Consider the following 27,968-nt stretch of genomic DNA (forward strand, 5'->3'; position numbering starts at 1 on the left):
GGCTGATTTTGTTTCTACAGCTTCTACTGATGATTGTTTATCTGTGGCTTTACTGTTTTTAGTGCTTATTATGTATTTGTGCCTTTGAGCTGTATGTCTTGTCGTTTAGGTCTATGTTTTTCGTATTTGTGATTTAACTACCTCCCACTGCTTGATATTTCAGACAAATGATGCAAGCCTTGTAATGTGTGTTTAGACATTACAAATTTCACCTCTTAAGCCCAAACAAGCCTGAGCTCAGTTCACTTGTCTTTGGTGTGGCAAGACTGCCCTCTGGTGAATGACAGTAACATAACACTCTGACAGAGAGACATTCTACACTGGTTCTCAATGTCGGTTTCGGACACCACCAAGGGGCCAAATGGACTCTTATGGGCCTGTAACTCTGAGAGTGTACAAATGGCCATTTTTACACTTTCAGAGTTTAATTAATTAATTTTTGGATTTATACAAAGCTATTAAATGATCGTATGTCGATTGTCTTACAAGTGCAGGAACGCCATCACTGAACTCTATTGTGACAGCGAGGGAGACAGGAACTGTATGGTGTCAAATGGACACACTGCAAATGAGAAGGTTCTGTGCAGCTCAGCCATGTCTTCACCTTATACAGTCCCCTATTTGATAAGTCAGTTTTAGATCAGCTACTCAGCACATTATGTCTATCTGTCCATTCAATTAACACAAATACTCAATAATCATCAATCATTACAAAGTCATTATAGCGATAATTAGACTCACTAAAATTACATCAGATATGTGTGTAACAATACAAGTACTGTAGTACCTGCCTCTGCAAGGGATACACACATACTACATTACATGACAGTTTGGGGGATGAGAGTAAGAGTTGTTGCTGATGCCAACTCAGATAACCACTGAATTATCTCGCAGTAGCTCTAGATATACAATAGTAACTAGAAAACAATTTAAATGTCATACCAAACACAATGTTACAGGGCATGTTCTTCTATGCTGTGGGCATGATGTCTGCAATTCCAACCATTAACTCTCTATTTTGAGTTTAAATAATTCAATATAATTAGGCATACGCCTTTTAGTCAGAGCTTCAGTACATGTTTCCCGCAACATCCGTTTTGCTTGGAAACCTACTGTATGCTGTCTGTTCCTGTTAAACTGAGTTTACTCTCTGTCCACCTGGGACACGTTCACTGGGAATTGTAGCTTCTTGTGTTTGTTTCATTCTAGATGTTGAATGGCCTTTTGTTAGGTTCATGTTTTGAACAGAATCTTGCTTTGGGCACTGAGAACACCCCCTTTTAACCTGGTAGCTCCGGTTTCGATCATTACATGGTCAGTACATGCATTTAAACTGTCGGTTCATATTACATAGTGATTTCAAGAATGTATCTTACAGTTGTGGGTTAAATTTGTTATAGGTCTACAAGTTCATTGCCTGAAGTGGATCATGTGTTCTGATAGATAACATTAATGTGAATGGTTGGATACACACTTAAAGAGCTTGAGGGTATCAACTCGTCTTTGAAGCATTTGAGCTGGAGATATATTCAGGGCAAATCGTTAGCGTGTCAAAACAAACTAAGAATGACAAGAGACTCTGTGTATATTATTGACTTAAGCATGCACTAATGCAGTAGTGTTAATTTTCCATTTGTAACTCAGAGTTAAATGAACATTGAGGATTTAAATGTTGGTCCAGAACAACATTTCTAAAGTTAAGCTTAAAACTGGACCTGGGTCACTTAATTTATTTTAGTTTGCACCATTGCAATGCATGGTTGTATTCTCTCAGTCAGGCTGCTGACTGGGGTCCAGTTATATATATTGCCACAGCTTTAGAAGCAACATCTTAATGATATTGCCGCTCCTGACTACATGAGTGAACTACTGCACCTTTACAACACTGATGCCTTACAGTAGGTCCTCAATCCAAGAGCCCTCGGTAATTCCACAGGTGTCATTTACTGCCTAAGCCCCTAAACTATGGAACACAGCTCTTCGCTTTGATGTCAGATTTGAATATTTTACTTTAATACTATAGCTTAAGACCCATCTTTTTTCCATTAGTATTCACTGTCGCTTAGGTTTAATGTTCGCATAATGTTTTCTCTGCATTCAGCCTTTTCCACAGCCTTTAATCTGTTTTGTTTGTAATGACTCTGTGGAATTTAACTGCTGCTCCCATTTTACATTCTTACACTGTAAAGCATGTAGGAAGCTTCCTTTAAAAAAAGGTGCCATATAAAGGAAGCCCCATCAAGAGAAAAGCCTACTTACTTGCCAAAAAACTTAACAAAACACCAAAAGCTCAATTGAGTCATGCTCTTTAAGTATACACAACTACATTCAGAGGTATCATTTTTTGTTTTATTACAAACAAATACAGTACAAAAGCACTATATTATTCAAGGAACTAAACCTTTTCTGAATCGCTGAGAAACAATTTAAACATAGGCTTAGAAAAATATTTCTTTTTACAGTGGTCATGAAAATTGACCCGTTTAAAATGCAACCTTTCACCTACAAAAATGACAGCGCTCCATACACACAAGACATACATTTTCTATATAACGTCCATTTCATGACTTATTTACGGCACATGGCATACACAGATAAATAGCAGATGGTGGGAATGGCGGTCTAATCCATATTCAACAGAAAGCAGTGTGAGCCCATGTCCGATCAAAGGCTTGAAAACAGCCTGAAAGAATCCGAATTGCCTTTGACAAAAGTGACAGCCTCCAATAATCCCATTACATTACAGATGAACGGAACTGTTTGACAGCAGCCCTTCCTGGGAGTGTGAATCTCATTCAGCAGCAGAGAGTTGTCGATTTAGTCCAACTCCTCCTGTCTCTGACACTGTGTGTGTGTGTGTGTGTGTGTGTGTGTGTGCGTGCGTGCGTGCGTGCGTGCGTGCGTGTGTGTGTGTGTGTGTCCTATATCAGACTAGAGCTGATGATGTCCATGAATGTGGCTTCCACACGGTAGCAGAGCTGGACATCTGGGTCTGCTCCCCCTAGCTCCTCCGTTGCTCTCTGTGGTACACTGGGCTTGGAAGAATCTCCCCCTGGAACCAACATGTCCTGCGGCTTCTCTTTCAGATACTGCAGTCCTAAGGAGAGAGAAGTCTTCAAGGTTAAAAATGTACAATATACCAATAAAAGTTATATAAAATATCAATATTCACTGGGGAAGGAACTGCTGATATATTCACATTACATACCATTGGTGCTTTTACATACAATTATACAGGCACGTTGTTGAGTATTACAATGCATTAACCTTAAAATTAATTGTTATTTAGAAGATGGTATGCTATTTAAAGTATAACATTTATAAAATAAATACTTGGAATCTTGAAATCTTGAAATCACTAGATGTAATCAATACATCCATACCAACCTTATGCTTGTCTTTATTCGCACAGTAAGATTCAGCTGCAACCACGTAGGGCTGACATTTTACTTGATGCTTAATTGTCGTTCAAATAATTGCATTGCATTATTACAATAATGAATGATGTAGTCTACATGAACAAATTATTCAGTCAATGTTTTACATTTACTTTCACATCATTTATCACCTAGGAAACAGAGATGTCATTATAGGGACAAGTAAATAACAATTAGCTACGCTGATACAACTAATGTTCCAGTTAGAGTATTCAGGCAGACATGCAATAACATTACTTCATGCTTTGTATTGTGTAATTTCATCGGCATGTGGTTGTTGTGCACACAAAGAACCACCACTCTATCTCAATCAGGTGAAATTTGTACCAGCATCGTGACTCTATGGACAAGCCAAATAGGGATATGTTCAGTATATTCACATTAGACAACCAGATATTTTTGTTTATTTATTAAAAAAATCCCTCTGAATAGAATCAGTCACGACTCTCTGAATCTGCATCTTTTTTAAACGCGGCAGGAATGTCAACAAACAGGGCAGCGAGTACTTACTGGTGATGATGGGGTCGATATCCCTGGTCTTGGATGCTACGTCGGAGGCACACACTTGACCCACCTGCACCAGCAGAGCTGCCACGTCGTCGTACAGCGGTGGGAACGCCTGGCAGAAGGCCACCAGGCAGGGCAAGGTGGGCATGAAGAAAGTGTAACGCTTGGCACGGGTCAGTACTAAAAAACACAAACACACACAAACAGCAAATTCATGAAGAGGAGTATACTTACAGTACATTAACAGAGAATATTATGCAGCACTAACAGGCAGCCACCAGAAGATGGCGACCAAACAAAGGCAGAGGGATGGAACACAACATACTGTATTGTATGGGATAATGATGGAAAGATGTATTCATGTGTGATGAGGAAGACTCTAAAGTAATGACAATGCATTAAAAAAAGAAACATTTGCATTGGCTGCATGCTAACCTGTGAGCAGGGTGCCCATGACGCTGACGGCCAGCCGGGCCACACTGATGGACTTGGGCAGTGCGTACTGAGTGCACAGATGTGACAACAGCTGGATGGCAAATATCTGGCAAGACAAAGCAAAAACACGCCAACATGTGGTCAGGACAATGTTATAGATACACATTTAACAAAGGATGAACAATGAAGGAACTAAAGTAAACAAAGAGCACCACAAGAGCGATAGTGGAGCTGTGTTTGTCTAATGCAGTGATTCTCTTTTTAATTTCAAGGACACTTTGATATGCATTAGACCACGGACCCCCGTTTGATACATTTTGTTTTCTTTTTAATCTCTGGGACCCCAATCTCCACTGCAAGATCCTCAGTGTTTATTTAACTCTGAGAGTGTACAAATGGAAGCAAATGGAACCAAATGGACCACTCTCGGAGTTACTAACCCTTAAGGGTCCATTTAGCCCCCTGTTGGTCCCCGGACCCGACATTGAAAAACAGTGATCTAATGAGTGAAGTCACTGGCACAAACCCATGACGGATGTAGTAGAGCGTAAAGCTGGGAAGGAAGAGAGAAGGAGAGAGAGATTGGGGCTAACCTGTTTCTCCAACTGGGGCTGGGCCAACAGCTCTGGAATGAAGTCCAGACAGATATGGATGGAGGGAATGCCAGCCACAGTCAGCGGCAGCAGAGCTTGAGGATAACCCTGAGAGAGAGACATACAGAGGAGAGGAGAGACTTATATAAAACTAAAAAGACAAAATGACACATTGGTACATGGTGTAAAACCCTTGCCGTTACCTGGAAGTGGACCAGCTTGGCGATGTTGGGGTCAGCGATGAACATCTGATGCAGCAGACAGCAGATGAGGCACTGGACCTCACGCAGGTCACTGAGCAGGCCTCCCTCCGGCTCACCACCGCCGGCCACCTCCATCTCCTCGTCGTCGTCCCCCACCAGCACCTCTTCCTCGCCCCTGCGGGCCGCGGGCCGCGCTCCCGGTGCTTTCGACTTCCCCGGGGGAGCCCTGATGCTCTGCAGAAGGCTCTCCGTGTTCCCGGCCCCGAGCTGCTGCTGCTGCTGCTGCTCCTCGGAGGTGGGAAGACACACCTCCAACAACAGCTGCACCGCCGCACTGTCCTGAGGTTACAGAGAGAAATGGAAGAGATGACAGAGAGAGAGAGAGAGATAGGTAGGTAGAGATGAGAGACAGGGGTATAGAGAAAGAGAGAGAGAGACAGATATACAGTGACATTAGAGAGAGATTGTGAGTGAGTGCAAAAGTCTGAGAGATTTGGTGTGTGTGTGTGTGTGTGTGTGTGTGTGTGTGTGTGTGTGTGTGTGTGTGTGTGTGTGTGTGTGTGTGTGTGTGTGTGTGTGTGTGTGTGTGTGTGTGTGTGTGTGTGTGTGTGACATATCCAACCTGTGCAGCCAGCAGGGCATTCTTGAGCTCCTCCCTGGTGACCTCAGGTGTGTCAGGCTGTCCAGTCAGGCCCAGGTTAGAGATGGTCTGACTCTGCCGGTCGAACTCGGCCGTCTCCTTCAGGTGGCAGTGGAGGTAAGCCTTGGAGGCGAGCAGGTACCCATTCAACATGTGCAGGACAATATCCATCAATGGAGGACACCTGAGACAGAGAGAGAGAGAGGCAGAGAGAGCGTACCATTCAATATAATTGTAGACAGACATTTTGGCATTAGAAATAACCAATGAAGTAGAGCTGCAAAATGTATAGAAAATAATCAAATATGGTTCTGTTAGGTTTCAGAATAATGTAATAATGTGTAATTAATTTGTAATCATTTTTTTCTACAAGCTCACAGCGTATCGCATGTATGAAAATAAATCGAGATGGAAACGATTATGACGATTATGCTAAATAATTGCGATTATCTTAAATAATTGCAATTATCTTAAATAATTACGACAATTTATGTAATAATCGTGACAGGCCCAACCTGTAGACCCTTGGGTCACAGCGCAGGACAATGAGAGGGTCCACCATCAGGTCATTCTGACTGTACTTCTGCTGTCTGAGGCCCGATGGCTGCAATGCGTTCACTGTCATCACCCACAACCTGCAACAGACACGCAGTTAACATTGTCAGACGCATCACATTTGAGTAAAATATATACCCTTGGGGTTTCAAGTGGAGATACAAGGAAAGGTTTTGTTCCAACATGTAATATCCACTGGACATGCAGATTTAAGTTTCTTTCTGTTTTAGAATCAATTCAAGTTAACTCTTTGACTGCCAATGGCGAGATTTCTCGTCATATTTTGCTACGGTGCAGCCTGCCAATGACGAGATTTTGTGTTTTCAGTGGATTTCCACTAGATGTTTGCTCGCCTATGGGTCACCGTTTGGCTCCCAGTGAAGTAGAGAAGCAGCGGGTCACGTGATCGCAAAAAAAAACGCCCGTTCACTTCCTTGTTATTCGAGTTGGAAGAATGGCTTTTTCTCTGTTTCGGTTGCTTTTTGGCGAAAACAGTCTACATTCAACTGCCCACAACTATGGAATGGATGATCGCGGCGGCACGCTTCCCCCACCCCCCCGTCGTCTTTTAAAGCGATCGGGGGATCGATCATACTGGAGATAAATATTCTATGATTTTTCAAAGGTTAGTGAAAACACTCGATAACCGCTGGCAGTGGCGTGGCAAATTACGTTTTATTTCTGGCAGTCAAAGAGTTAAAAAGCCTTAGTTTTTTAACTTCAGGTTCCACAAGGAGCAGGACGCCCCCTCTCACAGCCTGCACACGCCTTGAATGTCTGGGTCTGTGTGAGATCATGGCTAACCCTGCTCCCAGACTTTCACAGCCTCCTCCCGCTGGCCTTCAATAATATACAAGAGCAGTACAGGGGAGAGTGAGTCTTCCCCAATGGAGTCTGACTTGTTTTATTTCTACCCTTTGTAGTTTTTATTTCTACCCTTTGTAGTTATTGTTACCCCCACGCCCTCAGTTTTCTCTCTTTTATGGGTCGATAGGATGCCTGCTCCCGGCATTGGTATCTTCTGTGGTGGTAGTTCAGGGTCACAGGAGCTCAGGGAGCTCTAAATACTGAATGAGTAGCTCCTGCTATCCATTCACACAATACTCCATAGGTCTAGGTTTAACCCCTTTACTGAATCTGTTCACATACACTGTAGAATGGGTAGATGTAAGGCATACATTGAAATGAATGTAAAAAAAACTAGAAAAACTGAGACCATAACTGTAAAGTCATGTAAAATATAAGCACAAAATGATGGTAAATGTCCATTACAAATCTGCCGATCAATTAACCAATGTGTATGTTTTCCAATAATCACATCTCCCCTAGTGAACGGTAGCACTATCTGACACAGAACTGTTGACCAAGTGCTGACCAAGTGCTGTGAAGTGCTTAAGCATGCTTACCTGCGGGGCATGACAGTGTTGAGGCCCAGCCACAGCTTGTTTAGGGTCTGCAGGATGCGTCGGGGCCGGGGCACCGTGGACTCCAGCAGCAGGCCCATGCTGGCAGTCAGAGGCTCAGCGTAGGAGATCAGGTCACTGGGCGACAACAGTGTCAGGTGGTCCAGGATCCGCATCAGCCTGGGACTGCTGGATGGCAGCTTTTGGAAGGCTGGGCAACAAAAAGTTTAATGAATAAGAACCATTTCAAAGAGCTCAATTCCAGTGGAATTCAGGGTCACTCTGGCCAGGCTGACCATGGTCCACAAGATTATTCAAGGAGAGGTCCATATAATTATATCAGTTTTTTTTATTTACTCAGGTCAGGGACACGCACAATAACTTTACTTAGCCTGTACAAATGTCAAAATCTTGATGGAAAGGGATCTTTTACTTACATTGGTGGTCCTCAATGGAACAGCCTGGATACTCTAATCAAACCCTCCAATTTGAGGACATTTAAACATTATGAAAATATCTTGGCAGTGTGAATTAGTGGCGGTGTTAAAACAAATTATGGGTTTGTGTATTTTATTTTAACCCATGTCATTGTGTAATGTCTTGGAAACCCTGGACTTTATTGTTTTATAAAATCTGTGGTTATTTCCTTTAATAAACTAAACTAAGCATCCTTGGGTGAAGTTTGGGTTTATATTTTGTTTTACAGCCACAACCTTTTTATCTTATTTTAAACCCCTGTCAACTTGACTGAAAATAGTAATAAGACCTGAATACTTTTATCAAGATTTCCAGCAGGACAAGCAGTTAGTGGTTCTCAGAGTGGGGTCCGGGTACCCCCAGGGGTCCTTGAGTGGGTTCAAGAGGGCCCCAAGCAAAATTAGTCAATATCATTCAAATAAGTTAAAACATTTAAACCCTACATCGGCTATTTGGAAACAGCTGATCTTACAAGCTGCTATTTTCAAAAGAAAATCACACAAATCTTGTACGGGGGTCCCTAGCACAAAATCTTTTCAGGTTGGGGTCTGCGGCAAAATAGATATTAATTTGGGGGTCCTTGACATGAAAAAAGTGAGTGGCCACTTGGAAATCAGAACGTTAGTGTTGATGTGTTCTTGAGCAAGTCACTGAACTCTAATCTGCTTCCGATGAGCGGTTTGGTCCCTTGCATGCTTTCTTCTGCCGTCAGAGTGTGAATGTGTGGGTGTGGGGAATGGATGAATGTAATGCACATTGCCAAGCGCTTTGGATAAAAGCGCTATATAAATGTACCATTTACCATTTATGTACCTGGAAGAAGTTTAAATGCAGTACAATGGAGCCAGGGTAAGTAAATGTAATCCTTCCAGGTATTTCACATCAGAGTAGAGGTTACTGAATAGGAGCCATGTTTAAAAAGGGAAAGGAGATACTTCTTCCATTTGAAAGGTCAAGTTGCACTACAACCATAGAGGTTCTGCAGTTTACTGCAGGATTAAATCCCCCGCTTGCCTCCTTCAACAGAGATCTGTGAGGCTATTGCTAAACAGCCATATTTGACTTATCACTGCCCACTATGATCAGGCTAAACAGCCACATTTGACTTACGGTATCACTGCCCACTGTAATCCAGGAGATAGCAGACATTTAGGGTTATGGAAATGCACGCACACACACACGTGTGTGCCAACGTTCACAAATACACACAAATGTGTCAAAGCTCAAATTAACGCACAATGTGTGAAACGGATCCTCATCAGTGTGTGCATTCTGTGCCAAGGCATTTTTATCAGGGTCTCTATCAGATACAGACCCCTCTAGCAGCACATAATCCTCCAGACACTGGAGGGGGGGACACTCCACAGGATTAATCATGGATGGTCTGATCTGCATTACAGACCACTGTGGGGATAAAGGCTTCTGGGTACAGGCCTTGTTACTAGTGATGCTAGGATCAGTGTTGCCATATTCTGTGAGAGAAACAAGCAACCACCAGGTCTAGGAAAACCAGCCCAAAAGAAGCGACTATGGGCCACATGAGCACTTTAACATATACATCAGCTATTTGAAAATAGCAGATCTACAAGCTCACAACGCGTCGCGATGCGACGCGTTGTGAGCTTGTAGATCGGCTATTTTCAAATAAAATCTTGCGGGCAAATTATAATAAGCAGATCTGGCAACCCTGGCTAGGATCCCATTTTGCATGTCCAATAGTCACCCACCTCCCGATTCAAGGCTACACTCCCACTGCCATGATTTCTGAACACTCTCTGTGGTTGCACCAAAATTGCTACATTTCCATAAAAAAAAAAAACATTCACAAATGTGATCATCAGTCGACATTCCTCTCACCCTGGTGGAGCTGGCTCTGTGTGTATCTGCAAGTGTCGTTGGCCAGAATGGTCCTCCTCAGCAGAGGCAGGGTGCCCGTCACCTCCTCCTCACACATCCAGTCCTCCACCAGACACAGGTGGGGGTAGTTGGTGGCCAGCAGGCGAAGCAGGGCAGCGTGGAGAACTAGGAACAGAAAATATATATTTACGTGACTGTGCGTACTTGTATGCGTGTGACTTCTAGTGGTGCCCAAGCCCCCACACCCTCCTGGCATGTGGAGAGCCTGAGAGAGAGAGAGAGGGGTTAAAGGTTTCATGACGTTCAGTTTTACCACACATTAAAAGTCTTTGTCATGGTCCTTCAAACGTGTATAGAAAGTTTTAACAAAAAAATCCACTCCATTGATCCATGGCAGGTGTTTTTCTCTCACATTTCTAAAGCCTTTTCAACTGCAATGAAAAAAGAAATCTTTGCCTGCGGGTGTCGCTGGTGAGGGATTTTGCCTGTCAATCATCGCCTCTGCTCCGCCCCCCCCCAAAGGAAAGGATAGGGGAGGGGAGGGGCGAGGAGGAGAGTGGGTGGGATTAATCGGCTGTGACCTCACTGCCGAAGGGCCAAGCTCAGATTACTTTTCAGCCTAATTATTCAGAAAACCCCAGACCACAGAAAATCCACTGAATGTTCAAAGTTCAGATTTTTTGGGTGTAATTGAGGTCATAAAACCCCAAAAAAAACATAAATAAAAAAAGTTAAAATGAATGTCATAGAACCTTTAAGAGAGAGAGAGAGCCAGAGACTGAAAAGGAGAGAGAGAGAGAGAGAGAGAGAGAGAGAGAGAGAGAGAGAGAGAGAGAGAGAGGAGGCATGGAAAGGAACTGGAATGAGAAGTGACCTAAAAATCAGGGTAGGATAGAAGGATATAAAAAGTTGCACTGGCCACTCGGGCCACCAAGCCACTGAATCTTGTGGCCATAATTCTACAAACATCACACCATAAGTCATTGATTTTGATGATGATGATGGTGTGTGTGTGGGATGGTTAACAGCTGTAGCTTGCATGCTTCCAATAACTTAAGGCTATATATAAGCTAAAACTCAAAATGTATGTTTTACCCATCCGTCACGCTACTGTACACCAGGTCAGTGTTTTTTTTTACAACCAACTTGCTCATTAGGAGATTACAGAGCAGGTAGCCTTTGGGTCCGTGTGTCAGCATTTCTTATTGATTACCAATAGTCATTTATCAATAGACATACGGTAGTAAATAAGTGTACACATTTAAATGATTGACTACCTGCACTTAAAAGGATATATGACAAAAGTCTTTAGATGGTTTCATTCGATGTTAGTGTCAACCTTGGATGTGTGGATGCGCAAAGCTGGCAGGAAAGGGCAAAGCGGAGGAACTGCTTTCTGCTCACTGGCTGCAAGTGGGAGTTTCTTTGCTGAAGTGACGGTGCAAAGCACATCTTTTAGGTTATCATTATGAGTAAAAATATATACACAGGTTCATTTTGAGAGAAAGAGAAAATGTTAACTCAGCTGCCACAATTTAGTTACCGTAATTAATGGGAAACAGTTTCAGAGACAAGTGGCCACAAGTGGCTATGTCAACCCCCAGGTAGATGTGTGACAAAAAGCTGATTTTACTTTGGCCAAACGTTTTTCCTCAAGAAATAACAGTTTACTGTTAACACAATGAATGCGAGTACAGGTTTTCAACTTTTCATAGCTATAATCTTGGCATGGTGATCAAATAGATTGTAGCGCACACACACTACTGAACTACAGAGGTATTTTATTTGCTGAATGTGTAGAGAATAGATATGGGGTGCCATTTAAAGAAGAGTTTAGTCTCACCTCCCAGCTCCTGCTGTAGTCCATGGGCCCGGGTGACCAGGTACTTAATGGGAATCTGATCCATGAGAGCAGCAGAGTAGGACTTTGGCTTCTTTTGCATCAAGGCTACAAAACAAATCAAAACAAAAAACATGAGACAGCATAAAGGCTGTGATGACAGGCAGAAATGAGACGATAGAAAACTATAGAAATGTGTTCTATGCCATCCGTCTGCAACCATGTTGAACATGCTGCTGCCCGTCTTGGACAGAACACCCTTTAAAATTTTTATTTTTAATCTCAACATGGCCTTTTCCTGGTTCAATTAGAGTTAATTGGAAATGTTTCATCTCAACATGGCTTTTTCCTGGTTAAATTAGAGTGAATTGGACATTTTCAATCTCAACAAAGCTTTTTCCTGGTTAAATGAAAGTTAAATAAATGAAAGTAAATAAAAGAAAGACGGGGGCATGGACAGAGAAGGGGGGAAGATAGAGGAGAAGTGTGTTTTTATTTTGGCTGTGGGATGCTGCCAACGCATGGAGGAGCGGAGGTAATTTTTCATTGACGCAGGTTCATTACCAACGCTGATGGGCATCATTACTCCTTCCTTGAAGGCTGCAGGAGCAGTTGGGTAAACATAACAATTAAAGAGACGGGCATAAACGTGCACATAAATCTGGACTAATGAAGGGCGGGGCGAAGGGAGAGCTGGAGAGAGAAAAAACACTGACCAAGCTAGCTGCTAATGCTCCATCTAACCTAACCCGCAGCTGTCCTAGTTAGCTTAGCTCCTGCAAGTCGTTATACGAGAAATGCATGAATCACTCCACACACAGCCACTTCATTTCCTAGTGCTTAACAAGAAAACAAAATGTCGCCCTTCCTCTCTCTGACACATTGCCTCCTTCGCAGAGGAGGAGAAGACAATGGAATGGAGAGAGAGAGAGAGAGAGAGAGAGTGTTGGCTGATGTTGTGTATGTTTACCCAGTTGCTTGGTGCTGGCCAGGAGGTTCTCCTCATAGGTGAGGATGTAGTAGAGGATGAGGAGCTGGCTGGTGATGCTGTAACCCTGGCGCCCTCCTCGACCGCCCTCACCCTGGCAATCAGAGAGAGTGTGGGTCAAACACGTAGAGGTCAGCAGTCACTAGGTTAGGTTATTTAAAATATATATATATATATATATATCTGTTAAAGATTACCTGCTGAAAACTTTCAGTGTGCAGTTATGCTGCACTATTCTCTTAATCTCTTTGGCTTTTAATTGCACTTTATCCTCTAATGTGTTTTAACAATGTACATATTTGTCTGTGCACTGATGGGCGCTTGTTGATGCTTTGTTTGTCTCAACCTTGTACAGCACTTTGGTCAGCTTCTGTTGTTTTAAATGTGCTTTATAAATAAAGTTTGATTTGATTTGCATACAGCAGTATGCAAAAATGTGTGCAAAGCTCTTTTTTAATGAAGGCATAAAACAGATATGAACCATTGCTATGTCTATAAATCTATTTTATTCTTCATGTGTTTGAGTAATAAATGAAACAATGACCAAATTACCAAACAATAACCTATTTTCTGTACCTTTGAAAATCTGAATATGCTCAATAAACAAACCATGCTGTAATGGATTTTAACCCAATAAACTGTCATAATGATGTAAAATGCACTTTACTGCCAATGTTCAGCTAAAAAACTGACAAGATTGATGCTATGAGACAAATCAGCAGCCCCATGTTAGGGGCACAAATAGAAAACCACACAGTAGATTTGTACATTATAGTCATAACTACTAGCTTGTTAAATGTGCAAGATTATTCCAGCAGACATTTCCATTCAGCATGGCCAAACATCTTTTTTTTTAAACATGTATTGTATTTATGTATTTATTCCTATTTTCACATAAAATGAAGATCTCCAGATAACAGGTAGGTTAAATATAAGATGGAATAACAATCAAATGAATAATTACAAATAAAAGCACTTAACTCATTCACTGCCACTGACGTAAAAAACGTAATTTGTCCCGTTTACCAATCCTGCCACTGACGTAAAAAACGTAATTTTTTTTTTTTCAAAAAAATTAATTTTTTTTTTTTTTTTTTTTGTTTAGTTTTTTTTTCAAATTTGACCCAAAGACCAAGGAGATATGATTGTTTAAAGATCTACACTCCCATCCACTTCCTTGTTAACTTAAAACTTAAAAATTCTGTATCTCGGCTCCTGAGTACTTTTTTTTTTAAATGAAAAATCTCTGGCAGTGGGCAAACGCGGCCAGCAATAATTGTGGCAGTCAATGAGTTAAAATAGCTTCCAGAAACAAGTGGCCGAGCATCTTATTTGGTGGATGTCACTTGCTGTAGCAAGTAGCAACCAGTGCTGCTATCAGATGCAAAATAACTAACATGCAAAAGAACTAACACTAACATCATTTCTGTTAGTGCAGTAAGTGTGTCTGTTGTATAGACCTGAGTCGACAACTCACCCCAGCAGCAGAGCTCTGGAAGACATTGAGTATCTCTTGCTCTGTAATGGGCTGATTGGTGGCTTCGGGGTTGGCCTTGGAGGCCGGGGTGAGGATGGAGTTGATGTAGGCGTCGATGAGGGGCAGCAGCTGCGTGTGGAGAGGGGTGGTGGTTTCACATAGCTGATGGTAGATCCAGTCCTAGAAGAGACACCACATGCATGAAATGAATTGGTTGCAAACAGGTAAAACGCTACAGTAATTAGCTGGTGACCATGTTTTGTAGCCCAGAATATAGTTTACCGTCTAATCTTTTCAATATATTCAAGGGTTCCTCACAAGGTTGATTTGTAGCTGCCAAGCAAGTTGAGTGCGCAAAAGAATCTGCACACCTGTAAAAAGCAGGTGCCGGTGAAAGCACCCCGGGGCTAAACAATCATGAAGAAAAATATTGTGCTGTATCGTGCTTACACTTCCAGCCCTCCTGCAAGAAGCAGGCTGCTGACGTTTCGGTCAAAACGACCTTCCTATAATTTCTCTGCAAGTGTAAGCAGAGTGCCGGTGAATATTTTCTTCGGAAAATAAATACAATATGTAGGTTTTTTTTTATTACAATTTTATTACAGTGATTTTCCAAACAACTTCAGCAGCTACTTGTCATATGCTCTCAATCCTAGGATTAAATCATTCTCAAACCCAATACATCACAAATACCTCAATTAATGCAATGTGGCTTCTCATCTCTATAAACTAGTACAACAATAATAATAACCACACACTTTGTGTTCTAAAAATAAGGCATATTGACATTGCTCTGGAGCAGTTCATCTGTATTCATGAAGACATGCCGATACACTGCGCTTAATTTCACTTGAAATAAACTGAATCGACCACATTCCCTATACTGGAGCTGGGCTTGCCGCAACATGTCCAGCAGATGCAGCCATGTATACATTAGGACAGCTGTGTTTAAAGCAGCCTGATCTCCAGAGATTACCGTAACATTGCACGGAACGAGTGCACTTCATTCCGTGGATAGCCGCCTCGGAACTCCCGAATTGCGTGCATATGTACGGCGAGTCCCACGGTGGGCGTAACCAGTCGCAACCCGGAAAAACCCGGAAGCAGAGCAGTCCCCACAAAAAAAATTACGATTCTGTGCCTATCGGTACATAACTCAAACGGCGCTGAGTAGGCACAGGCGAACGTCCCACCGTTCAGGACGGCAACTCGGTCGCCTTAGCTCCCTCGGTGGTCCTTCACGGGGTGACAGTTCGCCTGTGACTGCGCGCCTCCGAAATGGTTTTGTCACAAAGGGAGCGCCGTACATATGCACGCAATTCGGGAGTTCCGAGGCGGCTATCCACGGAATGAAGTGCACTCGTTCCGTGCAATGTTACGGTAATCTCTGGAGATCGGGTTGGTTTAAAGACAGTAAGCCTCCAATGACATCCAGTGAAGCAGTCAGCAGCCGTTCAGGTGTAGACCCTCCTACCTTGATGGAGACCTTGTGCTTGGTGAAAGCCCGACTGCGCAGCAGCTGGTAGATGCAGTGAATGGGCAGGAAACCTGTGATGTTGGCACTCAGGTTGTTAGTTACTGCAACCCTCACGGCATGGGCAGTAACGACCTAAAAATAAAGGACAACATCAAGAAAAACAAACAAGAATGCTTTATGAAAACGTGACTATGATAACAAGTATAAAATATAAAGTAAAAGCAGGGAATACACTATACACTCTATTTGCTAAAAAATAGCCGATCTACAAGATCACAATGCATTGCAATGCATTTTGGGCCTCGTAGATCGGCTATTTTCAAATAATGTTTGCCTATATTCGCCTATTATGATATGGAGGCCATTTCATTTTCAAGGGTGGTCATGCGGCATATATACCTGCTCAGTAAAGATTTCCTGTGTGAAGATGGTCTTCATCTTGCTCAGAGAGCTAGGCTTTATGGCAATCTGAAGAAAGGAAAAGAAAAAAAAAACAGGAATATCAACACGAAGTACACACACAGTGAACGAAAAACATCCTGCAGGAAATGGCACGGGCATTTAGTAATTCCCTCCCCTCACATTTCATAAGAGAAATTCTACATGGCAGGCACAGAGGCTGAATTGATAAGACGGCCCTGGGGGTAGGGTGGTGTACAAACAAACAAGCTCCCAATTCAATTTCATTACATATCTTAGCAAGGAAATACACTGCAACAGGGAGAAACCCTGCTTGGCTGACAGGGTGGACAACAGCTGCACACCTTAGTAATAAAAACAGCAGAACAGGCTGCAGGGTGCAGAGTGGTGTTTGCTAGGTAAGCCATTGGGGCTGGTGGGTGTTTTTCTATGATCTATTCTGTATAATGTGCTCCATTGCCGTGGAGGAACAGGGCCGGTGGGCCCGTCGGCCAGACATCATGTATCGATCACCCCCACCTTACCTTCATCCCCAAAGTGGCGCACACCAACTCGATGATGGAGGTGAGCTGGTTGCTATGGAAATACATGGCAACCAGTAATAGCATCTCTCCAAAAGAGGCAGATACGCCCGCAGCACTAGGAGAAGGGGACAAGCACAGAAGCACACACACACAAGAGATGTAAACATGTTAATTCTGCATTTATTGAGGACGACACTACAAGCTGAATATGCCTACTGTATCAGCTCTGCAGAGCGTCCTGTCTCCGCCAGGCTGGGCTGCCTAGCTACAGCAATGTAAATCGTGGGTTGCAGCCGTCACAATGCAAGGAAGCTGGGGGAGGGGAGAATATCTGTACCGTATTTCTACGATATACGGTGCAACTCTTAGCATTCGTGGCAACCTCCATGGGCAGACGTGAAAGTGATTTGGAGGTGCCCTCTATAGAGGCCGCTCAACATGCAATTCCAATCTGGGGTTAATTGAATGTTGCATTCATAATATATGGCATTTTGGTAAGAAATAGGCCCCTACTGCTAATCTTTTAAGGCAAATTACAGGCTAACAGTATGAAATATAAAAACCCTACTTAAGTTGACGGTCATTATCACATGGATAATTGAAAGAATTATGTTTCTCCAAAAACAACGACATTTGTAGCATTTGAGGTGTCCCCCTATGTGTGTAAGTGTAAATTGCTTCTGGATGTCTGTTGTTTAGAGTCCCCTAAATGTGTCATTCAAATCTGGGGGAGATTGGACGCCACTTTCATGATTTTTGCCATTTTTGGTCAAGAAACAGGCCCCCCTCACAGCTACCTGGCCTATTGGCCCGACGGAGATAATGATCAAGGGGGATTTAGGGAGATAATGATCAAGGGGGATTTAGGATTTATGCACAAAGGTCAGGTATTTGGGGCGCAGATGGCCTAGTGGTTAAGGCGCATACCACATATATGCTCCAATACAGCCTGACAGTGAGTCGCGGGTTAGAATCCCGAGTCCGACGACCTTTGCTGCGTATCACTCCCCATCTCTCTCACCTGTTTCTTGTCTACTCTCAACTGTACTATCCAAATAAAGGCAGAAAAGACTCCTACATTTTTTTTTTCAGGAATTTACACAGGCAACTACAGTGTTTCCCCTATATGCATTAAGCAGTGGCGGGCCGCCACCCCTTAAATCTGGCCGCCACAGTATGATTTATTTTCTTCTTTTTTTTTAATCATGGACATATCCGTGATTGGCAGGTAATGTGTTAAGTAAGAAGTGTGAGTATTTCCTCCACCACTGTCTTTTTTGTTATGTATGACAGTTTGTCTATACCAGGGGTCTTCAACCTTTTCAGGCCAGGGACCCCCAAACTGATGGCGAGATGGAGCAGGGACCCCCTACCTCGTAGGGTAGGGGGGGCTACCACATACATTGTATATTTATGTATAAAATTGTGTTTTATATTGCCTGCTCCTACGCACCTGCCCCAGTAGGTGTGCAAAATATAAAAAAATCTCTACAAAATATGTATAAACATACCATGTTATTGTGCATTGTGCCTCCATTTATCTGTTTGCTATGGATTCATGTTATGTTTAAAGACAATTTGACATTTTGGGGGGAAAAGGTTTTTTTTTTTTTTTTTTTTTTTTTTCAATAAAAAATATTGTTTGATCAAACAACAATTTCGCGGACCCCCTGCAGTACCTCCGCGGACCCCCTAGGGGTCGCGGACCCCCTGTTGAAGACCTCTGGTCTATACTACTTGGTCTAATAAAAGTATATTTTCCTAAATCTGGAGACAATTCATATGTAAACTATACAGATATTTTCCTGCTCATTACTCTGCACATGTACTATAAGTCTTCGTGTTTGAGCACAAATATGCATTTTGAGAACCCCCCCCAAAAAATCGACGTTAAATATTAAAGAAACGTTGATTTATTTTATTAGAGGTACTTCTGTGGCCTATTTTAATTCATAGTTACATAATATATAACTATATTTAAGACTTTCTATAAGACTTTATAGGAAATACCATTTTGAGACATTTTAAGACTTTCCCAGCAGTCACACAACTGTCTGATTAGATTCTACTCACCTCTCAAAGTACTCTTCCTCTTTAATCATCCAGCTCAGCCATATCACCATTAGCTGCTCCTGCTCTGGGGTGCTGCACGCACACACACACAAAGAAAACACCATTCATGCACAAGATTGTCCAGGATATGGACTGTATCGTAAAAGGCTGCAGGTTTTGGCAGGAAGCCTGCGTTGGCAGGAAATCAAACCACAAGACCAACGGTAGGACCACCTGTTATTCAAGTGGGGCAGTGAGACCCACCGTGAAATCGCATTTCATGAGGATAACAGCTTTTCCATGGGTGTCGGCTGAAGTGTGGCTGAGCTTTATTTACCTGACCAGAGTAGGGAACGCCAGCAGCTTGCAGAAGGAGAGGGACACAAAGCGCACGCCAGCAGGGGTGGCCGGTGGTCGGCTGGTCATCAGCTGAAGGAGCTGCTCTGCCTCCTCGTCCGTGGGCCTGAGGGCAACCAGGGAGCCATTTAGAGTGAGCTCTTTAACTTAAGAGAGCTCTTTAACTTAAGTGAGCTCATTATCTTAAGTGAGCTCTTAAGAGAGCTTTAAGTTAAGTGATCCCGTAAATTCGCACCCACCATTCTGTTCTAGGTTCATTTACATCTCCATGGAATGAAGCAAAATAAAATCTCATGACTGAAAATGTAATGATGTTTTTAGATATTATCTTTCTAAACCTTATGTTGGTGCTGTTCTACAATACAGCCAACCAGTTGGAAGAAATCACAGATAGAGGCTTTAACCTTTTTGCTTCATGTTGATGGAAGATGCTTCTCAACATGTATTCTATTGCTAGTTTGACCACTTCAAATACTCTTTAATCTTAAAATAACATTCAATCATGTTTGGGGTCAGAAATACCTGATCCACAAGCTTATCTACTTGTAGATCTGCTATTGTTTTTGTGCGTGACATGCTTCAATAGAAGACATGCTGGCTTCTATGGAATCCAACTGAGAACCTTAATCCGAGCTCGTGTCAACATACAACATCAAAAAACAGACAGAACCTGCTAGGTGTAATGACAGACGTGGGTTTTTTAGAGAGAGTATACCTGAGTCCAGCAATGCCCATGAGGGCACAGTAAAGGCGGAGCAGGGCGCTGGCCTTGACCACGTGCTCCTCTCTGAGTCCAGAAGAGCTATCGTTGCTATCGTTGGGCACGCGGGAGCTGCACGAGCGTGGCAGGATAGCCACCAGCTCCAGCAACAGCTGTCTGCGCATCTGCCATAGCACTGAGCTGCTCTCCCTCTTACGCTAGCAGCAAAGAGACAAAGAAGTCAACTGATTGTGTGTGTGTGTGTGTGTGTGTGTGTGTGTGTGTGTGTGTGTGTGTGTGTGTGTGTGTGTGTGTGTGTGTGTGTGTGTGTGTGTGTGTGTGTGTGTGTGTGTGTGTGTGTGTAGGTGTGTTTGTTTTAACAACAGAACAAGACCCAAGAATGATGGCTGGTTACCTGCCAAAGTGGCCGGTACTGTAGACAAACTTACCAGTAATAGTGAATCTTTAACAGCATTTGTCTGGTGGATAGTGTTAATATCCCAGCCCTGTCCAGTGTTCTTATAGGAGTGTTTGCACAGGGGTATCACATTATAAACTCAAACAGAGGACCCTGGCATTCTACACTATTGGTGGGGTTTACAGCCAACAACTGAAGAGTAGAACCTCCTAGTTTTGTATGTGGCGCAGAGGTATCGTTGAGGGATAAATAAAATAAATTCTAGGTTTGATACCCACAAGGGGAATAATTCTTAACACATTGATTGCCAAGATCGCATATATGGGTTCTTTCATTTTTTTGGGAAAATTCCACAAGGGGCGACCTAACACAGCTTTGGAATGATCGATCGTCTCTCAGAGAAGAAAAATGTGGATGTGACATCATTCCAAAAAACGTCACTTCCACCCACCCCAATGATGGGATTTTCAGAAAAACGGCTGTAACTCAGTTTCTTTTTTTTCCATTGACAAACAACCCATTTTCAGCGGACCAAAGCTCCAAAATGGCGGATCGTGGTTGGAAACTTGTCGTTCCCATGGATACACAGATACTTCCGTCTACTCACAGGAAACTTTTTTCGTGTGTTTTTTTTACACAATGTCGGTTCCACGGCCTTTCAAATATCATCGGATTGAGGTAATTATACGCCGGCACGGGGATAGAAAACTATGTTTAATATCTTGGCAATCAATGTGTTAAGGGGCCATGCACAAAGTGCAATAGACACCCTATTGTATTTATTAGTATTCTCCTTCTTCAATGCCGCTTTTGCAGAACTGGAATGACATGCAGTCACTTTTTACAAAACTTGGCAGAAGGGTACAGTAGATGGCCATGCCAAACGACCAAGATGAAAATCCTACTTCCATTGGTCAAAGGGAGGCGCTATAGCAATTAATTGAAAATGCTCATTTTGACCTACAGCCATGAATGTTTATAACACATATGCTCATGAGGAGCAAATTGGCCAAATCTCTGACCATTTTTATATTTTATGAAAATCACTTAAATCCCTAATCCTCATAGTATTTTTCTGCAATCTGCAGGAAGCTTTCTATACACAATCTAGAGGCGAATGAATATTGTACATATTGTGGCTTCATAAAAAGGCAAATACTCAGGAATGCTTTCAGGTAGCACCACAAACCGTTATATAATTATCAGCAGCCATAAGCAGAGGGGCTGGCCCTCCATTATTGACCCATGAAAACAATATGTGGGCACTAAAGAGCTCATTTGTTGTGGTAATTGAATTCCTTAGTTAACAACGGAAGTTGAAGTTGCCCGTCTCTCACCTGCTGCCCGTTACGGATGAACATGCTGAACCAGGTACGGACTTTGGTGTTGGTGCCCAGCAGTAGGCCACTGACGTAGGAGACCAGGGGACTGACAGCCTCATCTGCAGTGTCTGGCCTGTAGTCCAGAGTAAGGGCTACACCCAGTCCTGGTAGGTGGCACTCCTCCACCTGCAGACACAGCACAACAACAGTCATCTGTTAGTTACCAGTGCCTATCCTCGCAAATACGCTGGGATTATGTTACATAATAGTCTCTAGCGCCCGTCATAAGAGCGACATTGATCAGTTTGTGCTTTGTCCAACCCGCAAGCAGGGGGAAAAGTGGTGGGTTGTAGTATTTTGTAACAGAATAGGGATACAGTAATAAAGATAAGAGATATTATATAAAGTATGGGATGACTATTAAATGCAGGCTTGGTGACAGGCAGCACTGCATTTCCAAAGAGCTACGACATTCCACAACAACCGTCCTTACGAAGGGACTGCAGCTGTATGCTGGTACTAATAGTTCAACTGACCACCATGGCTCGGATGTTGAGGGCCTGTGATGGGTTCATCTGACACAGTTGCCTGAGGGCCTCCGTTCTGCGACGGCCCCCAACGCTCTCCTCATCTTGACGCTCCCCATTCTTGATCAGACCCCTGCAGACTGCGGACACAGTAGTACACATATGCATCGTTTAAATCAGTTACATCTGTTAAATGTGCATTTGCTTATGAAAAGAAAATGCCTTAAGTGTCCTAAATATTGGAACAAGTTGAGGGAATCTATGATTTTACGCTCCTGGAAGAAAAGCCCATTGTCATAGAACATTAACGACCACCAGCCAAAAGCAAATATTTTACTTCAAACAACAAAGACACAACTTGAAACTTAAAACTCTGCCAGAGAGATAACTAAAAGCAACTGTGCAAATTCAGCTATTCTGTTTGCCTGTTGAGAATGTATTTACCATCTGGTGTTTGTTAAGCTGTAAATTGTGGTATATGGATATTTATTTTTCAAGCATGGCACAAGTTCAACCAGAAAATTGTACAGCAGTGGACTTCAAAGACTGCAAGTGTCCAAACAAGCAAAACATTTGATTGTATTTCCTGATAAGATACAGTACAAAATGTAGCTTTCATTCCTAAATTATCATACTTTTATATAATATTTTAAGGAAAGTGTACTGGTGGTTACACAAATTGACATTGCAACATCTTGTGTTCCCAGTGCTCAGTATAACTGAATTCTTTATCTTGTATGGTCATGATTGCTTTAATAATGTAATCCATGCCTCAGGGGTTCCTCGTTTGCTTTTTGGCACAACAGTGTAAAAAAAAAAATCTCCAACAGCTATAAATACACTAAAGTGTAGAATCACGACTCATTTATTTGCCCGTAAATAAGATTTAACAGCCATCAGAAGACAGCACTTCCAAAGCCACGTCTCACTTTGCCCGTAGTTCACCGCGGTTGACAGTTTAAAAGGCAAAATGTTTATGGCTGGGCTGAAACTATGACATGCACTGAAATGATATTAGCTTCCATCTCCGCCACTTCTGGATCATTTCACATGCCATGAAATGAGCTTATAGTTACCAGCTCACGTTCAATATGATGGTCCTTGATGCTTGTAGAGGTGAGGCAATTCCAGCGCTTCACCCTAAAAATTGATTCATTTCCTTTTCAATTCAATAAAAGAAAAAGCGGGGGGGGGGGGGGGTCTTTCCAGTAACAAAGCCAAAAAGGATTCCCCGATGTTGACTGCTATGTAACTCACGCAAATAAGCTATTGACTCAACACTGACCCTCCGTGTGATAAGGATGCACTGGAGGGAGTGGGGCATTCCATTTCCTGCTAATGTGTCTCTGCAAGCATACAGAACACTCTGTGGGCCAGAGCGAGACCATAATGTTCATCATCAATCAAAAGGAGAATGCATCAACCCCCGGGCCAGGAACAAGGCTAGAATTAGAATGGCAACAACTAAATGGACTACAAAAACATGTAATGGCAAGTCAATAATTGTCTGCTTAAAATTACAGTGAAGCTTTCAAAGACAGACTCCTGCTGTATGTTAAGTGAAGATCTGTTTCTGCTGTGGTGGATCAGCTTACAAAGTATATGAAGCACTGTACTAACTGTATTAATCAGGTGCTGTGGCTCATGTTTACAGCTAACGGCCTTCTGAGACGGCAGAATTACCTTCGTTGAAGCTGTCTGGGACGTTGGCAACCAGCAAACATAGAAACCAGTCCCCATTGCGGACATGAAGCAACGCCTCTGCCACATCCACGATGGGCAGCAAGGAGGGGAGCTCTACAGAGTAGAGGGAATTGAAAAAAAATCTAATGTTTATAGCGGGACATAATTTACTTTTAATGAAATCCTTAAGTTGATCTATAAAGAAAGATCTAAAATAAGCCATTATTCAGGTCTGATACATTACATTCATATTTGTCACTTTTATTGTTTGTTGTTTAAGTATTCCACTTACTGTTAATGTGTTATTGTATATTATAATTGCTCTAAAATTACTTCAACTCTCTCTAGATTATATCCTAGTATGGGCTATTAGCCTATTACTACTAGTAACTACAACCCTAGTAATTCACTAGCGCTGTAGAGAACTCAAGACCAGTTTACTGAGTCTATTTTGGTTTAGGTTCATTCTCAGATTTATTATTAATAAAGAAGAAGAATTAACTAATTAATTACTTGAATAATCACTTAATTATTTGAGTAACTTCTGCACTTCTGTATACCTGCTTGCAGAATACAGAGTACATCTGCCACCTCTTCCAAGTAAACAGTGCTTTCAAAGAGTTCAGATGACTTCAAGAAAAACTCTCCATTTGAATCTGCCACCTGAGAGGGAAAAACAAAAAGTCCTTTTATGATTAAACTATATGGGATAATGTTATGGGCAAGGTTCAATACTCTCAACACAATCTCATTTAGAAACGTACAATGGATTCATACCACATATAGTTAAGTTATGTACATAGTTACTATGTAGTAACTAGTACAAATAGGTTCCCTGTGCCCCTCCAGGGCGGAATAATTATATATGTAAATCCCCCGTAAAAGAAACTCCACTTCCAGGAGACCCCGGGGTTGCTCCCCCCCTCCGGTGCACGCCAGGGTACACTATGCCCCAGGTAGAAGCAGCGCAGGCCTGGCACTACCAGGGTGGAACAGCGGACTGAAACGGCAAGGTGCCCTATTGCCCCGCAACTACAGTATACAACCACAGAGTGTATCCTTTTTATTTTTATAGAAAAATGAAAACAAGGATAATCTCACGATTAAACATTGACTGGTAGATGAATAATACAATTAATAACAACAAGTGATTTACATTTTTGGAATACTTATATGTACTACAAGTAACTATGTTACATATGGCCAGAGGTAACTTACTAAACATCCTATATTAAAATTGGCTTAAAGGACGACTTCACCCATTTTCAACCTATCTTCATATAATTGGTCCTCACTAATGGTCATGGTAAAATTGTAACATTTTGGCTGTGGACACTTCAGAAACCCACCTACCAGTGACATTAATCGTATAAGATTTTTCTTTTATTAATATGAGAACAATGGCTTCCCTTATAGCATGCCAACTTTCCAGGAATAGAAAGCCTGCAGTTTCTATTATCTTGGATTCCCAATCAATAATGTCACTGGTAGGCCGGTTTCTTAATTGTCCGCAGCCCTCCTCTGAGACAGACGAGTAGACCAAAATGGTACCATATTAATGGGCATTAGCTAGGGCCAATAGAGTACTTAAGTCCTGATGTCACTCGTTCATCCCCTGGGTCGCGGAAGTAATTTCTCTATGGAGAATAACATTGGGTCATCTTAGAATCGTCTCATATAAGTATTGTGGTCCAAAAATAAACAAACTGCGCCGGCGATATTGTCGGGGAGGTGGCTCTGTATCGTTTATGATAGCCAGTCACTCGTATTTGATACAGTGTGTTTGGCAAATATTTAACAAATTCTAACCTCAATGTGTAGTCATGGCATCAGGCGCAAACAAACCAATCAGCTCCATATGGGCACAAAAGGGGGCATACCCATATATGGGCATGTACTGATGACATCAGCGATCTCCATATATGGGCATAAAGGGGGCATACCCTCTAGACGCGAAGGCCGCGTAGCGGCCCTAACTCTACATGTAGTGTAGTTAAAAGCCATTAGTATCCATTGCACGTTTCCTGACAAGGCTCATATTCTAGGAGGCAAACCCAATCAAGGAGCAATCTCACCTTATTCATGATAGCCAACAGTTCACTGAGGGTCAGGCGGAGTCGCCTGAGGGGATCACTGTGTTCAAACTCCAAGGTCAGGCCATGTTGGAGTTGAGAAACTAAGATGCTCTCTCCATTAGAGCCACCTGCTTTGTGTCTGCAGGGTACCAAAAACAATAGCATCAGAAATATCCTAAATATGGCCTCTATGTGTACAAAATGAACTCTATGTGTACAAAATGAATGAGCAAGCACGTGTGTCATCTCACAAACACCAAGGTTACCTGAGTTGCTGCTCCTTCCGTGCATCCTGCTCCAGAGCATGGAAGTCAACTGACAACAACGCAACAATAGAGTTGACAGCCTCCACTCCAGACAGCAAGCGGAGGATTTGCTTCTTGTCCTCGGCCCAGGTCTCGCTCTGGTCAGCTGGGGCACAGAGAGCCATCCTCACCAGGCATGGCAGAAGCAGCCTCAGCTCTGGGCCACTTAAAGCGGCAAGGCGCACCACATCCACTTTCTGCATGGCTTCAAAAGCATAGGGGCTGACAAACTGCAGCCCTGCACTGTCTGACATCTCTGCAAGTACAGGGTGAAACCTGGGAGGAAACAAAGACAGCACCTGCACAATGAAAGGGTCCCAATCTGATGCCAATAGCGTAAAGTTAGGTATCATAATCTGATCCTGTGGGACTTGTGTAACATAAGATGCCAGCATGATATGAAAATAAGGTTTCACATGATACCAAAACACAATAATTCAACCCAAAGCTTTAATGGACACAGCAGCATACATTGGATTGTTTCAGCTAAAATCAGATATTGTAGGATGCTTTTTGTTTGTCTTAGGATAATGTCTTCTAAACTATTCTGAGATTCATTCATCTAAAAGTTTGACCACGTTGACCAGAACACTTAAATATAGGGTAAGTGATATTTTTTGGCTAAAACAAAACGTTTTTTGTTAAAAGGTTAAAACTCTATATTCTGATAGTAACCAACCTAACCATAGAGTATATAGTTTGTTCAATAACAGGAGTCTCCCTGTCTCTCCAGCTCTTTAATAAACAGAAAATACATTTTCAGGTAGGTGACAAAATATCAGCCAATCAGGAGAGAGTACCCATTTATCAGCTTATATTTTATAGTGTTCCAGTTGCAATGTTGTCTGCTCATTTCTTTGTGTCATCACTTCCAATTTCACATGTTTAATCTGTATCCTGATAAAATAAAATTTGTATTTTGTAAACTGAAAATGCATTTTCTGTTTAATAAAGAGCTGGAGACATGGAGACTGAACAAACACTCTAAAGCTATCAGAATATAGAGCTATTTAAATTGACCCTTACAAAGTGTGTAACTCTGACAGTATACAAATGAAACCAAATGGACCCGTTTGTATACTGTCAAGAGTTAAATGGGGTCCTTGAAATGTGCAAGTTTGAGAACCACTGCTCTATCAACAAAGATGTTGCAGTAGCAACAACAACTAAGCTACAGAGCTAACGTTAGCTGGCTGGCTAAAGTTCACTATCACTTCAATTAAATGATGTCCAACACACACATTGCTTTGCCGAACAACAAACTAGCAAACCACAATAACTCGGAGTTTAGCATGCTAGCAAAGAAACACCGGAGACATTACTGGCAATTACATTAAACACATGATGACAGCACAGTAGCTAACGCCGGCTAACACTCCATTCATTGATATCACTCACAGCAGGCTAGGCTAACGTAGCAAGCTAAGCTAACTCAACTGAGTTTGGTCTCGTCTTGTTCGATGCGTGAACAGTTCACTTGCACAGAAACGTAGCAACGCAAATAATCGCCTTACCCTACGTATGATGATGATTTGTGTCTTTTTTTAATAGAAATGTACCATTCGAGGCCTTGGGACCTCGGACTTGCGTTTCCCAACCTTACAGAGGAGTGCTGTCAGATACACTCACTGGCTGTGTGAGGCTCACACTGGCTGCATGATCCACTGTAGTGTGGACCAGATCAGACACACACACA

The 27,968-nt window shown here is 42.4% G+C and overlaps 1 protein-coding gene across 3 annotated transcripts; it reads right to left on the reverse strand.

The window, feature by feature from the left end:
• Positions 1–2,341: 2,341 nt before the first annotated feature.
• On the reverse strand, positions 2,342–27,920 carry ints2 (integrator complex subunit 2). 3 transcript variants are annotated; one of them, XM_080435697.1, is made up of 25 exons: positions 27,787–27,920; positions 26,234–26,548; positions 25,968–26,106; positions 24,453–24,555; positions 23,893–24,006; positions 22,219–22,349; positions 21,698–21,868; positions 19,958–20,160; positions 19,223–19,348; positions 18,907–18,978; positions 16,834–16,948; positions 16,289–16,357; positions 15,887–16,021; positions 14,413–14,592; positions 12,918–13,029; positions 11,951–12,055; positions 10,108–10,272; positions 7,777–7,984; positions 6,331–6,450; positions 5,798–5,999; positions 5,176–5,514; positions 4,973–5,080; positions 4,380–4,485; positions 3,948–4,124; positions 2,342–3,097 (listed from the first exon to the last, which is right to left on the reverse strand). In XM_080435697.1, the coding sequence occupies exons 2-25, from the start codon at positions 26,524–26,526 to the stop codon at positions 2,922–2,924; spliced, it is 3,669 nt and encodes a 1,222-aa protein (XP_080291823.1). In that variant the 5' UTR covers positions 26,527–26,548; positions 27,787–27,920; the 3' UTR covers positions 2,342–2,921. The 3 variants fall into 3 exon arrangements, 2 of the variants coding, with proteins under 2 accessions (XP_080291823.1, XP_080291824.1); XM_080435698.1 differs by having other exon boundaries at positions 26,234–26,571; positions 27,787–27,914; XR_013933630.1 differs by lacking the exons at positions 2,342–3,097; positions 3,948–4,124; positions 4,380–4,485 and having other exon boundaries at positions 5,176–5,509.
• Positions 27,921–27,968: the final 48 nt, after the last annotated feature.

Source organism: Gymnoscopelus braueri, assembly GCF_963280865.1.
Source record: "Gymnoscopelus braueri genome assembly, chromosome: 8".
NCBI classification, from domain to species: Eukaryota; Metazoa; Chordata; class Actinopteri; order Myctophiformes; family Myctophidae; genus Gymnoscopelus; species Gymnoscopelus braueri.

Bases quoted from the DNA above. Each gene is read 5' to 3' on its own strand.
- ints2 (XM_080435697.1), bottom strand. From the start codon at position 26,526: ATGTCAGACAGTGCAGGGCTGCAGTTTGTCAGCCCCTATGCTTTTGAA. The intron at 16,949-18,906 runs GTGAGTAGAATC...CCCTTCTCCTAG, and splicing joins GAGGAAGAGTACTTTGAGAG to TGCTGCGGGCGTATCTGCCT. The intron at 14,593-15,886 runs GTAGGAGGGTCT...TGTCTCTTCTAG, and splicing joins AGCACAAGGTCTCCATCAAG to GACTGGATCTACCATCAGCT.